This window comes from Rhynchophorus ferrugineus, unplaced genomic scaffold, assembly GCF_030347505.1.
Source record: "Rhynchophorus ferrugineus isolate W39M unplaced genomic scaffold, kcgeb_rfMv2 rfM8, whole genome shotgun sequence".
NCBI lineage: Eukaryota > Metazoa > Arthropoda > Insecta > Coleoptera > Curculionidae > Rhynchophorus > Rhynchophorus ferrugineus.
Window position 1 is genome coordinate 3,337,157 of NW_027472587.1, and position 15,313 is coordinate 3,352,469.

At 30.5% G+C, this 15,313-nt stretch overlaps 2 protein-coding genes across 2 annotated transcripts in view; both read right to left on the minus strand.

Annotated features, from left to right (window-relative positions):
• The window catches only part of LOC143200521 (uncharacterized), a 182,831-nt gene that overhangs the window by 145,157 nt on the left and 22,361 nt on the right, over nucleotides 1-15,313 (minus strand). The window contains exon 2 of the mRNA XM_076410960.1: nucleotides 12,345-12,389. Coding sequence (XP_076267075.1) covers nucleotides 12,345-12,389 — 45 coding nt within the window. The remainder of the gene's footprint in view (nucleotides 1-12,344; nucleotides 12,390-15,313) is intronic.
• On the minus strand, nucleotides 12,662-14,101 carry LOC143200525 (protein anoxia up-regulated protein fau). The gene is made up of 2 exons (XM_076410964.1): nucleotides 13,964-14,101; nucleotides 12,662-13,712 (listed from the first exon to the last, which is right to left on the minus strand). Exon 2 carries the CDS (start codon nucleotides 13,442-13,444, stop codon nucleotides 13,025-13,027), a length of 420 nt encoding a protein of 139 aa, XP_076267079.1. The 5' UTR covers nucleotides 13,445-13,712; nucleotides 13,964-14,101; the 3' UTR covers nucleotides 12,662-13,024.

Sequence of the window (15,313 nt, forward strand, 5' to 3'; positions counted from 1 at the left end):
AAAGAGTCCCTCTTTATTTATCAATCGTTTTCCTATGCATTCTTTTAAATTATTTTATAGTATATAACTTCAATAATTCATTTAGTATGTTTTGAAATCCTTAAACTTTTAAATAGTCTTCATTCACACTAGTCCCGATAGATGGCCTGCGATAGAATCCCAGTATTTATTAAATTTTAATCATTTTAGAGTATAAGAACATTTATTACCGAAATTAATTATTCTATCCAAACAAAGGGTGAATGTTCGGGCAAGACATCGTCTGTTGGACACACTAGTATACTAATAGTATTAGTATTTAAATTAGTACGAAAGTTCACCAAACATACCCTTTTTTAATTTTCTGGAAATTAGAATGGTGACACTGGAAATTTAATTTCCGACAAATTTCATCATATTCTAGGCAAACACAATCTTGAAAGAAAATTTATACTTTCAAAACATGAAATGAACATATACCAAACTTAATGTTCATTAATTAGATTGTGACACCTGCTGTGACACCTGCCGGCCTGTTGAAATCACAGCCCCCCATTTCCAACCAATCCAACTCAGAAATCAATAAAGGTTATCATTGATTATAATAACTTTACTTAAAGATGTGTTAACATTAAAGATTTTAAGCCCACTGACTTTGTAGTTATTTCAATTGAAAAACAGCAAAAATTCATATAACTTTTACTACTACGTACTAATGAAGCTGAAAACCAAAAATGTCTTTAAATGAACCTTAAATTCCAACATATAAGCTTTAAACAACATTTATGATACTGAAAAATTACTTAAATCTCAATTTGTCTTCTAACCAAAAAATAAATATGGGACTCGGTGATAACATTATGTAGATGTTGGAAATGCGTCCGCATAAGAAATAAATCGGCATCATTCGCTCTACAATTCCCGTCAAGAATGGTAACAGTGCATTTCCAGGCCATATATTTTGCCCCCAAAAGCAATATCAGGATCAGGATTGTCGTTTCTGCAAAGAGCTTTTGGAGTTGCAAAATTAGAGTTACATGCGGGTTTCGGATCCCGAGATGTCGTAAAACGCAGCGCAATTTTACATTTAGTTTTAATTTGAATATTTTAGATTCCATCTTTTATACACCATAATATCTCATATACGTAAAAATGACTTAATGTTCTGTTTTAAATATAATGTTTAGATATATTTTTTTTAAGATTATAAGTATCACTTCTCTATTGACACATCGTAACATAGAAAAGACAGTAATAAAATTCAATTTTATCGATTAAAAACTAAAATCAGGAGTTAATTAATTTTTAAAATGTACATGAACGCTTATGATTTATTTTTAGAAAATTATAAGTGTTCCAAACTACCGGTGACACTCATCAAAAAAAGTTTGTAAATGTTCGAATACACGATTGCATTCTGTTATAGACATAACCGGCTTTAATGTTGAATGTTTTAGTTTAAGTCGACTATAAACTTATAATATAGATGTACAACAATCAAAATTTTTTGATTCTCTAGATTTGTGTCTCACCTATGCGCTGATTATCACACCTTAATAAAATTAAGAAATCAAACATCAAATGCCAATGGGCTCAATCAGCGAGTCCGGAAACTAGAAATACTTCTGAGAATAGATAACAGAGATATAGCTCTCATATCGGACACATTAATATACGTGGTTATGATGCATACTGGACAGTACACCCCAGTGAACATGCTCGAGGTGGAGCAGCTCTAATTATAAAACAAAATATGCAGCATTTCCAACAAGTGGAGATGAACAAAGAAGAAATATAAGTTAACATAGTTAGCAATGAAAAGAACGGTTCTGAAATAAACATAAGAGCTATATACTGTCCACCAAGATACAAAATAATACAACAACAATACAGAAATATGTTTTCAGAATGAGTTTAATGTTAACCATTGATCACGATAAATAACACCTGGAAAAGGAAACTGATTATTAGCTCACCTACAGTAATATGGTGCCAGACCTATTGGACTTTTACATTTTAAAAGGTATCTCACCAAATCAAATACACATCGAGAGCTAGTGCGAACTATCATGTGATCACACTAAAGTATTGTTAACACTAGGCGCGACAATTCTGAAAAAAAACAAAGAAGCCTAATCTTACTAACACATTTACTAAATGGGACACGTTTAGACTTATCATGCATGAACAAATTAGTTTAAACGTAAGACTCAAAAGTATTGACGATCTTGAGTTGCAAAGCCGAAATATAAAAAAACAAATTCGGTCTGCTGCAAAAGAAGTTACCCCAACATCAAAAGAGAAATCAGAATATAAAGTGAATTACCTCCTTGAAATTAGAAAATCGATAAAAGACAGACGAAAAGCTAGAAGATTATGACACAGAACCAGAAATGCTGTGGACAAAACAATATTTAATATAATTAATAATCAAAAATAAAAGACATTAAAGAATATAATCAGAGTTGCTTCGAAAAATATGTAAGGGAATTAAGATCGGAAGCAGAGAAATATTACTCGCTATGGAGAGCGACTCGGAGATTCAAAAAACGAATTATTAGAATACCGCCTATTAAAAATTATCTGAATGAATGGGTTCGAACGACGAAAAAGGTGAATTCTTCTAAATCTTCAATAGATACAAATACTGTTTATCAGCTCAATGTAGATGAAAATCTGATTTCTCCAATGGAAATAACCACAAAAATTGATCACATCCTCAATACTAAAAAAACTCCTGGGTATAATATTTCACCTGGGTTATTGAAAGAGTTGAGACGAAAAGCAATTCAAGGATTTCAATTCAAAACAGTCATAAAATATAAGACATTCAAATTCAATGTCTGTTTGAATCTCAACCATGTTCCAAAATATCTTAAGGTTGCTTAAATGATTATGTTTAAAAAACTTGACAAACTGGAGAACAAGTTGGATCTTACAGACCTATTTCGCTGGTAATTTCGATATCATCATTATTAGAGAAACTTTTGTTAAAACGTATTAAACTATTTATAAAAATACCAGATTTCCAGCTTGGATTTCGAAATCACCACTCGACAACCGACCAAGTGCACAGTGTAAGAGCGATTGTCGAAAAGGCATTCGAATAAAAGAAATGCTGCCCTGAAATCTTAGCGTATGGCATTTTGGATTGATCTACAAAATAAGCAAACTGCTACCGCGGAATTACTGTAGACTGCTGGAATAACATCGTTCCGAAAGAAAATTTAGGCTGGAGTTCCACAGGGTAGTGTCTTGGGATCACTCCCATATCTGTATACTGTTGATATCTCAACAACAAAATAAACAGTAAGTACATGGAAAATTTGTTAATGTCACAGTTATCACGGTAAAAGATCTATCTCTGCTTAATGCTGTAGAAAAAGTACAAGTATCGGTCAACAAGATCTAGAAATGGACTAAAGACTGGAAAATGCAGCTTAATAGCTCCAAATCTGTCCATGTTAATTTTGCGTTCGGGCGAAATGACGAAAACCTAATTATATCACTTGACGGATGCCCGATTCCTCAAGCAGAATTAACCAAATACCTCGGAATATATCTCGTTGGTAAGTTAAACTGGAAAAAGCATTTTAGACAAAAAGCAGAGCAAATTAAACTCAGTCAAGCAACTGTACTATCTCCTTGACCTAAAATCAAAGAGATTGGTTTATTACTCAATCATAAAGCCAACTTGGACCTATGGGGTGCAAATTTGAGGTTGTACTAAAACATCAAACCAACTAGTAATCCAACGTACCCAAAACAAAGTACTACCATTGATTACCAATGCTTATCGCTACTTAACCAACGAAGAGCTACACGATGGCCTCGAAATCAAATGTATACACGAAGTGATCCAAGATTTCGCGTTAAAGCATTAAATAAGGTTGCTAAATCACAGCAACGTGGATGCAATACAGCTACTGGTCAACACACAAGATATCAGAATATTTAAGCTAACCAAGCCACACGAACTTGTTTAGTATATAAGTGTATTCTTAACTTTAGCTTAAGTACATCAGTTTAATTTGGGGAAAAGATACTGATGTATTAATCCCATACTAGCCTTGCTTGTGTATTAATGCAAGTACAACAGAACAGTAGTAATGCATTAATTTGTAAATTAAGATTTTACTAAGTATATCTAATGTAAAATGTAATTAATAAAAAAATTCTAATGCGATATCGGAGAAAACACGTCGAGTTTGCCTTAAGCATGGCATTTGAAAGACCTCAAGCCTCCAGATGTCCGATTGTAACAGTGTTGATACATCCATTATCAGATACATTGACAGAACCATTGGCAATATAAGCGTTTAAAAGGGCCGAATATTAGTCTTGATTGTAATATTTCCTATCTCCCATACGCATCATCTTATAGAAGCAAAAGCTCCTTGAACTTGACGGATTCAGCTTATTACTTCAGCAGTAGATGCCACTTTCTTCTCCTATGTTACCTATCCCAAATATTTAACAACAGTAAGCGATCCGTCAGTTTGTCAATACTTTGGTATTTTCTTTACTAATACTCAAGCGTCATGACTCTGTTATAGGGACTGTATCATAAGGAATGCGCGAAGCATCAAGGACAATATCAGCGAATATAGCGCACCATCCAAAAATATCAGCTTAATCAAGAAATGTTGGGGCATGATTTTGAACATGATGGTACTAAATCATGTTGAACATCATGCCTCTTTTTAAAGACTTCTAACATCATTACATTTACAAAAGGAATTAAAAGAGATTTTTTTAAATTTCATTCTGTATTTCAAAATTGAAATGTTAGATCGCACAAGTTTTAATGAACGTTGCAATATATTATGCCTATAAATTAGTTTTAGAGGTTTTTTCTTTATCTGAAGCTTTATTGCGAAAAATTGTTACAATTAATTTTATACCAAGTATTGTTCATCGATAGCCACTACTTTCCCTCATCGTACAGGCAATTTACAAATTCCATATAGAAAGAACGATGAATCTCTTGAAGCTATCCATGAATCGACTTACGTTTTGGTATCTTCGTACAACAACGTATAAAACTCTTATGTCATAAAATGTACTAATTAGAACAGGAAAGGTCTACAAAACACGGCGGATGGGGTAGAAATTGGCATTTTAATTTTTCCAAGTATATTTTGCACCGATTTTGTAACATATCGTCGAGCATTGCCATCCTGAAGAATAACATTGTTGGATCTTTGCTTAACATTGCTCGTATTCCAGTCATTTTTGGTAAAGTGCTCGACTCAGACGCATCAATTGTAGTCGATGTCATTCGCCGTTGATGGTCTCATTAGGTAATACATTCAAATCCTCGCCTTCAATTTATTTTGTATTTACAAACTACTACTTATCTTTATCTTCTAAAATATTGAAACGAATATTCACATATTAAAATTTTCTATAAACTTCGTCTTCGATGACCTTCAGTCGCCTTCTTCAAACTGAAATAAAACTTTTTGCAAATGCGATTTGTTCGGTACAAATTCAGACATTTTCAACGCACTGATAATTAATTTTCTTCGCGAATTTTGACGAAATGAAACATACTGTGCCACATGAAGTTGGATGCATGAAGTTTATATGCCTGTTATATTAAACAACGCAAAAAAGCATCTTAAAAGATAGAATAATAATCAAATTTGACTAAGAAAAAAGAAGATATAATGCATTTAACATAAATAAGATTCTAATTATCTTCATAATTAGGTGCATAAATAAGTTCGCATCATTGAACAACACTAGATCACAAGACATCAAAATTGGTTAATGTACAACATTGTAAAATAACATTCTAGCGATTTTGTATCAATAAACCTTACTTTTTAAATCTTTTCCAATTTTGGGTCGCATACACGCCATTAACAAAGATTATTTTAAAGAAATAATTAATTGATGACTATTGATTTTCTATACGAATATATGGTAAGGTTGTCCTAAATCAGAAGAGTTATCGTGAGAAGTTATTGGAATTGTTTGAAGAATTTATGGTGATTTTCTTGAGAAAGAATTAACAGAATTGGAACTAAATGGAATAATAATTTCGTAATATAGCACATGTTAGAAAATTTATGGAAATCCATATGTAGTGATAATCCTGAAGAGTTCCAACTAATAAAAATGATTATATGATCGTTAAAATCGTGCAGGTATATATGGACCAAACCTCTATTAACATGAAGGTACTGAATAAACCTTATTTCTGCAGTAGTTTAAATTTTGTTACTTATAATCAGTCCAAGGGTAGAACACCACATGACTTAACAAGAATCCTGAAAAAAAAACGAAGTATAACCTGAATATGGGTTACACGTCACTACTGCTATTCTGCCATTATTCCCCTAGAAATCAAAAAAACTCTCTTAATGGTGTAAAGCTTGCTCCAAAAACAGTTTTCGAAATCAATTGTTTTAGTTTTCATCCATATCGGAAGTTCTACATTCATGGAGTTATATTATTGCCTGAAAAGTGACATAAGACGTGAAAAAAAAACAAAATTACCTTTTCCCAGTCCAATATTCGCTTGTTTTCAATTCTTCCACAAAAATAATTAACCAAACAAATATTATAAAAATCCGCACCCTATAAAACGAAATATCAATTCGAAGATAAAATCAAAGAACAACTAAATTATAAATAAAAACGAAGAATAAAATATAAAGCAGCTCAAAGAATAAGCCTATGATAGCATTCAAAAAATAACTCTATTCAGTGGCTGATAACCTCAACAAAGAAGCACAGGAACATAAAAAATAATTTAACGATAGTAATTTTGCCCACTATAAAATAAAGTCCGAGGTTTGGTCCAAGTCATTATTTTATAATATATTTGTTATATTTTTTATGTTATGTTCTCACATATTGTATACATTAAATTAATGAACACAGGAAATTTGATTTGAAACATTATATTTAAGGAAAATTCTTCTCGACAACTTTTATCAAACATCAATGAAAGAAACTCTCAATTATTACACGAATTTAGAAATATCAACGTTAGTCAATTGAAATACTCAGTAATACATATTTAAAGTTATTTAAAGTTCCTAATATTTCATAATAACATCATTAGAATTGATGAAAAAATTACCTCAAATTTGCTTTTCGCAAATTTATTGAACAGTCCGGTAATATTTATAGCAAAATCCAATTACTACTCAAAACACGGAAGCTATTCATACCAAATGATTTCATTCCAATTAAATGAATACCAATTTACAAACGCGTCTGATTACGTAATATCATTACCTCAATGTTTAGTTAGATACCTAGTAAACATATCGAGACAGAAATATCGATGTTGTCATCCTCAAAATTCTTTATCAAATTTATTATTTGAATTAATGCCAAAGAAGTGTAATGTATGTCGAACAACTGTTCAAAATTCAAAGTTGCAACTGGATGTAATACCTCAGCGTTCCAAAGGTGCCAAGCCTAGTTTCACTAATAGTACAGCCAACTGCACAGTAGAACATACAACATTGTACTATTTTTCATCAGGAAAATAATATAATTGGTATAATAATCAAATTAATGGTATCCAATATATTGTTTCACAATAACAAGTAAAAGTGTTTCTTATGAACAATCGGTTATAGCAATTACAAAAGCAATCAAATAATTTATAACCGACGTTAAATGACCATGTCCTTGAGCTAAATATGCAACATACGTGATGTTTATACTAGTGCTGTGAATTCGCATAAAATGATTTAAAATAGATTGTGTAACTTATAATATATTTCCAGAATAATATATAACTCTGTGACTATTTAGGTGTATGATTTATTTATGTTATTCTGTATAATTGTGTTCATTATTTTCACATTAAAAAGGCATTTATTACTCTATTGAAAGAACAATATCGATTTTGCAGCAATCCAATCATCCATAAGTCTCTAAAATTGACTAATGGTCTTTGGCAACAAATATCTTCAAATCTGACAGCAGACATTAATTAACGTCGAAAGTGTAATATTGATACTTTGGATGATATGTATAAACTGAATAACTTAATGACACTAGCTGGAAAGTTGTTAAAATGAAACTAAAAAATAATTTAATTTAATAATTAAATTAGGTTATGGCTCAATTAAATACATGCAAGAACCTAATAAGTTCTTGCCGAATTTATTTCACATAAAAAATAATAAATATCGTACGTAATCTGGAAAATGTTCCCATTGTACATAATAATAAGATGGGGAAACCCAATTTGATGAATGAATGACAATATTTGACAAACTCCAAAGAGTTTTCTGAATCATACCAATAACAACCGGTGGATTGTTGTTATCCATTAATTAAGATGTTCGTTCAGTTTGGTAAATTGTTCCCAATTGTTCTACCAGTAGCTACACATTTCATAAGACTGTACATCTCATGAAGAATACTATAAATTAAAACTCATGCTCTAGAAGCCTTGACTATTAATTTGATTATTTTAGAGGTACTAATTTCGATTAAGTTAATAGAGTGCTTTAGTTAACTGAAGAGAATGGCGAAGAATAAATATGACAGCCAGAATGAAACCATCATAAGGTCTCAGTGTTTATTATTAAATGTTGTGATACAGATTTCAGATAGATCTTTAATGGATATTTATAAATAAAATAGGCCTAGTGTTTTACGTCTTCCTTCATGCATAACCTGATTTAAATCAATGATGTAGGAAAATGTATCTACAGATAGACTCATCTTTTCTAGAATTTAAAGACGTGTATTATTTGTGGTCTACTATAAGTCTACAATATTGTATCAAAATTGTTTTCGCTAATAGCCATACGAATGTGACAGAAAAAATTAATCAGCTGCAATATCATAACATTGGAAGAAAAATGTGCTCCAGTAATGGTGCGATACTCACATTAACAGCATAAAATACACTATATGTAGAATAATAATTTATTTATTAATAATTTTTAGATTGATGTATTGGAAATGTTGTGCTTAAGTAGTTAAATCATAAAATAAGTTAATCTCTAGTTAGATCGCTATTAATGTTCCTTGAGTGTTTCACTGCAAGATTGATTCTCAATGTTAAGTTGTGTTAAAAAAAATATTCTATAAATTATGTTCATACAGTGCAAGGAAGGCTTTTATGAAACAGAAAGGTCCATGTATATTTTCACTGACAAAAATTAAATTAAGGAAACAGACCTTATAATGATATTTCATCTAATTTCCATGTTTAACGAGCTTAATTTATTATCTTCATGACCAAACCATGAAAATTAGTTAGTTTTTGATATTTCTCTTGACGGAAACTTTCTAATAATGATGAAATGGTAAAAAAATTTAATGGTTTTATTTTAGATCTGCTAAGCATAAGTGTTTTTATTGTACCCATATACTGTTTTTTATACTTATATTTTCATTGTATTCGTTATCTCTTCTTCTGTTATTTTTTCGATTCCATTTCATTTTTATATACACATATTCTAGTTTTGCTTTTGTTCGATATTATTCCATACTATCTTAGTGTCATGTTATATCAACTTTGAGTTTTCTATAGTTAATTACTACCAGTTATTATCAACATATTATCAAGAAAAACTCCTTATAACATTTCCATTTCTCATATTTTTACATAGAGAAAACATGTCTTTATTATCGCATCTATAAATACTATGAACAAATTTGGGCTTAGATTTACACCTTGACTTAGTGATCTATGAGGCCCTTCTCTTTTAAAGAAGAATTTTATAAATAAACTTTACATTTAGACAATATTATTTTTAAGAAATAAATTGACAATTTTCTTCAAACGATCTATAATTTGAGACATGTTCATATTGCCAACTGCATCTATTGCATCGATGCAAAGATTTTTGAAAATAAATACATACAATAGAAAAGAGCAAATAGGTGATATAAGAAAGAAAATAATAACATTTTATAAAACCGTAATTTATTTCACCAACGACAATATTGGCAAAAATCGCATTTCTAACAATTTAAATAATACTTTTAACATGCATCTCTTTGAATCAGACCAAGACCTCTATTTTAAGAATTTTCTATTATTTTAGAATTCTATTCTTTCCTCTATTATTTCCTCTATTTTAGACCAAGACCTAAGTGTGCTCATTATGCTCAAATGGGTCTGGTTACAAAGAATATATATTCAAAAGAACGATACAGTGTGTTAATATATACTATAACTGAATAGTGTAAATAATGAGAAGTCTAAAATAAGGGTTTGGTTTATTATCAGAATAGATTTAAACCCTCAATTTCCACACGTATCGCCGTTCAACAGGTCCCCAGTTTCTTTCCGTAAAACGAAATAGTTTTTAAACTATTTTTTATTAATTATCTATTTCAAATTTATTTCTAATTGAAACAATCTATTTCAAATACTTCACGTAACATAACTTCAGTTTCAGTTTCAACAATTTGACTGTTTCCATATACACATTTAATGCCAGCTGAGGATGTCGTAAAAGTAGAGTCTAGAAAGTTTGCTCAATATAAACATAATTTAATATGATTATTTCAGAGACGTCGGTTTGGAAAATATCTGTAGAAAGCTTAGATGTATGCAGCTCTTTGAGAGATGTAGAACTTCCCTTCATACACTGTTGGATAATATTGGATTTAGATGGTCTAAAGATAATCCACGAAGAGGTCTAATGAAACTTCTAGGTATTGCTTTTAAAATAATACAATTTTTAAAAGCATATAATAAAATCAAAGAAGACTTATTATTTCAACTTGTGTAATTAGATGAGACGTATATATTCAAGAAATGGTAACTCATGGCAATATAATAATAAAAATAATGTAAACACAACAAAAGTTGATGGAAAAAGGTAAACGTTGGAATAACAATTGATTAGGTCTTATTAGTCATAACATTTATTAATAATTCATTCAGATATATTGTTATCATGCTGGAGAAAGGAATGGTTAATAACACCTTCGGTTTGGATGTACTCTACACATTGAAGAAGAAATACGGCAAATACATTACAAAAAAATACAGCAATTAAATGAATATCAATAAAGGTGTATACAAGTAGTAACAGAAAAAACTAGGAAAAAATACAGTAATATCAAAATGACTTTACAAGGAAATACTATACTGAAAGCAACAAGAACTAAACGTAAAAGGTAAATATACTCTCTAATGGAATTAAAAGATATTTCTTGGATATATAATGGTTAATTAAGTTGATTGGATCTCCATGGGATATCACTACACAAAAAACGTGCCTTGAAAAAACTCTAAATCATAGGTGATGTGGAAAAGAGTTATATATAATAAACCTAATTAATTGTAGTTGTAAATCCCTTGATGATATGTGCATTAGGTTTACTATAATGTTAAATAAATTATATTTGATAACAGTAATTTTGTTTAATTAATTTATTTAGATTAGAATTTAGTTGTGTGTAAAAACCAAACTTAACTGAAATTCAAAATTGACGTGGTTTCACTGTTTTATTGAACGGAATATTCTTGCAGACCTGTAAATAGTATAATTTACTAAAATAAATATCTTCTTTTTTAATATGCAAAACTATTCATACAGTAATAAAGATTTAACTAAGTTAAGTTGTGTTAAAAAAACATTCTATAAATTGTGTTCATACGGTTCATTCATTTTTATGAAACAGAAAGTTCCATATTCACTACCAAAAATTAAATTAAGGAAACAGACCTTATAATGATATTTAATTTCGTGTTTAGCGAGCTTAATTTATCATCTTCATGACCAATCCATGAAAATTTTCAAAGTTAGTTTTTAATATTTCTCTTGAAGGGAACTTTCTAATAATGCTGAAATAGTCAAAAAATTTAATAGGTTTATTTTAGATCTGCTAAGCACAAGTGTTTTTATTATACCCATATACTGTTTTTTATACTTATATTTTCATTGCATTGAATATCTCTTCTTCTATTATTTTTTCGAATCCATTTCATTTTCATATTACATTTATTTCTTCTGGCTCTCCCATTCATAGCTCTAGTTTGCTTTTGTTCGATATTATTCCATACTATCTTAGTGTCATGTTATATCTATATTTGGTTTTCTATAGTTAGTTAGTTACTAATTAATTGTAGTTGTAAGGCCTTTGATGATATGTGCATTAGGTTTACTATAATGTTAAAATAAAGTATATTTGATAACAGTAACTTTGTTTAATTAATTTATTTAGATTAGAATTTACTTGTGTAAAAACCAAACTTAACTTAAATTCTAAATTGACGTGGTTTCACTGTTTTATTGAACGGAATATTCTTGCAGACGTGTGAATAGTATAATTTACTAAAATAAATATCTTCTTTTTTAATATGCAAAACTATTCATACAGTAATAAAGATTTAACTAAAATAATAAAAATGAACTTACCTTTCCTAAACCCGGTAAGATCTTCACTTGACGAGAAGGTTCATACTGCACGGAGGAAACACGTCATAGGAAAAAAAGAAAGGAAAAGTTAGTAATGTGTATACAGAAAAAAATCCAATACGCTCGAACAAAAATCGTATCAATAATAACGTTTCCAATGACAATTTGTGTTTGCACAGACTGAAAGAGACGGAGGAAAATATTAATTCATATTAAAAAAAGTAAAAAAAAACAAACATAAAAACACACAATAGGTTAGTTGGTAGAGGAAAGTGGACGGTATAGGCATCAGCGTCGCAAGTAAATGAAAGAAAGGCTGCTTTTTAAATTCCATTTATTTCGAAAAGACATATAAATCACAAAACTGAATCCAGATGAACATTAATATAAATAAAAAAATATATATTTCTATAAACTTTTTTTTTCGCAATCCTAGTGGTTAGTAAGACCGAATTTTTTTTAAGAGTTACGTGAATTTTAGAATAGGTTCGACGTTACAAAACAAGAAAAAAACAGTATCTAACTAATTCGTGTTAAATGAACCTTTTCCTTCTTCGAGATATTAAAATTTCCTCATTTGATTTGGTATTAATCGATTCTCTCTCTGTTTTTCGTTACTTTTTTCATAGCGCGTTGGACCCATTTAGGAAAAGACCCATTTTAAATTAACAGTGAACATTTTAGACGCGGTAAGACCAGTGACGGTAAGAGGTACCGCCTGGCAAGTTACCGGAGCTGGTGGAGCTGTAGCTCGAGTGATATCCGCCTGGACCATCGCCACGGGAGCGAGATGTCCTCTCGCTCGTATAACTATAACCTCCGGGTCCCCCGGCGGAAGAACGGGTCACTGATTCGGAAAAGCTGGAAGAGCTGGCTTTCGGCCGCGAATATGGATCACCGGAACGGCTGGAGGAGTCGGAAGTGGAGGAATACGAGTAAGAGTAGACCTCTTCGGCTCGACGGCTACGGTCTGGGTTATCCGTCACCACGTAATGTCGGGGGCTCTGAGGAAGAGAGAAATAGGTTAGGCACGACGGTTTCAAGCGAAGGTCGGTGTTGGTTTGGTGTTTGTGAGTCTTGTTATGTTCAGCAAGCGCCATATCGGAAGCAAATACGTGAAAGGAAATGTTCGGAAACCTCGAGATTAAAAAATGTAGGTACCAAATAAAGCGGATTTAGTATCACCAGACGAACAATGCATCCACTCAATTGAAATTAATTTTAGCAATTTTTGTATCGAAGCAAGAGCAACTGAACAGAATTTTAACAAAAAAAACCTTGTTTATCAATATGGGATCGTCGATGTTAAAATAGCTGCGAACGCTGGTATGTATTATAATCATTATTTACTTTTGCACAAAATTGGTACTATATATATATATATATATATATATATATATATATATATATATATATATATATTGATAAATATATATATATATATATATTGATATATATATATATATATATATATATATATTGATAAATATATATATATATATATATATATATATATATATATATATATATATATATATATATATATATATGTATTGATAAATATATATATATATATATATATATATATATATATCAAAATATTTTCCATCATTTTATACCAAAATTGTAGAAATAATTTTTCTATCTTTTTCGCAGTATGATGTAGTCATATCAAAAGAACAATGGCGGTGTAGCAGTATTTTCTCATGTATTCAGCATTTCCAAAACTGCGTTTCAGCCTAGCCACGCTGTATCGGTCTGTGCAAAGTGCAAATCAGAAGGCGAATCATGCCTGCGGTATCCTTTAAAAACTTTGCAACCCTTTGCAAAAAGATTACTGTGTCTGTTACTTGCTATTGCTCGTTCTTTTTGCAACAATATGTCGTTCAGACTGTTCAATTCGTGTCGATAGATATCTACAGATATAGTTTCATTCGGTTTTAGCAGTTCATAATACACTATACCTTGCTAATATTACCATATGCACAGCAAAACTCATGACTTTTACCGATTGCAGTTGTCACAGTACTTCCACTTTTCATCACCAATCTCAATACGCCATAGAACACTCTAGTTTTATTACTTTATTTATTTATTATAATTTGCGACTTAGTTTATTCACATCTTAGGATGAATAGAATCTCTTCCATCGAATGTAAATGCCTGCAAATAGTCACTTGAGGGTTATAGCACCGTTATACATATACAATGCATTGCCCTCGAGCCCTTTTAGTCCTCCAATCCATTATGGACACTAAAATTACCACTTTTATTACTACTAACAATTTGTCATCATCTAAATGTTTACTAGAGTTCATAAAATAAGAGGAAGTAAATAAACTGAATAATAAAAATAATAAATAATGTGAAACTGTACTCCAAATCAATCCAGAGCGATTCAAGAAGAAGAGAAAACTATGTGACTATTTTAGAGCACAATCAAGTTGGCATAGTAAGAAAAAACAACGAAAATAATGGTTAGTAGAGAACAATAAGCGCATCAACAAAAAAAATCAAACCAGCTCTTAAAAATATGGCGACTTAGTCCGATACAAACACAAATTTATCATGGAAAAAATCGAGAAAAAAAAAACATAAATTAAACTACATCAGTTTAATTGAGTATAATTTTATTTTTTTTAAGATGAAATACAAACTAGTGGCACGTGTACATGGACATTAATAAACTGTAAGATCAACGGACTACTAAGCAATAAATGCAACTGATCTAATACTATTAAGTGAACGAAATTTGTTTGCTGTCAATTACTTGTATCTGTAACTAATATGTAAAGCGTGTAAAAAAATTATTGCCTATTTGTAAGCGTATATTAAGTGCATGACTGAGGATAACGGCTTGCATTGATGCCTGAAAACGTACGAACTAAATTAATCATTACCAAACCGGTGGTAAGTCGGAATAGGCAACAATTTTTCTCTTGTAAGGCAGATCGGGGCACTCGGCCACT

Bases quoted from the DNA above. Each gene is read 5' to 3' on its own strand.
- LOC143200525 (XM_076410964.1), bottom strand. From the start codon at position 13,444: ATGGCGCTTGCTGAACATAACAAGACTCACAAACACCAAACCAACACC.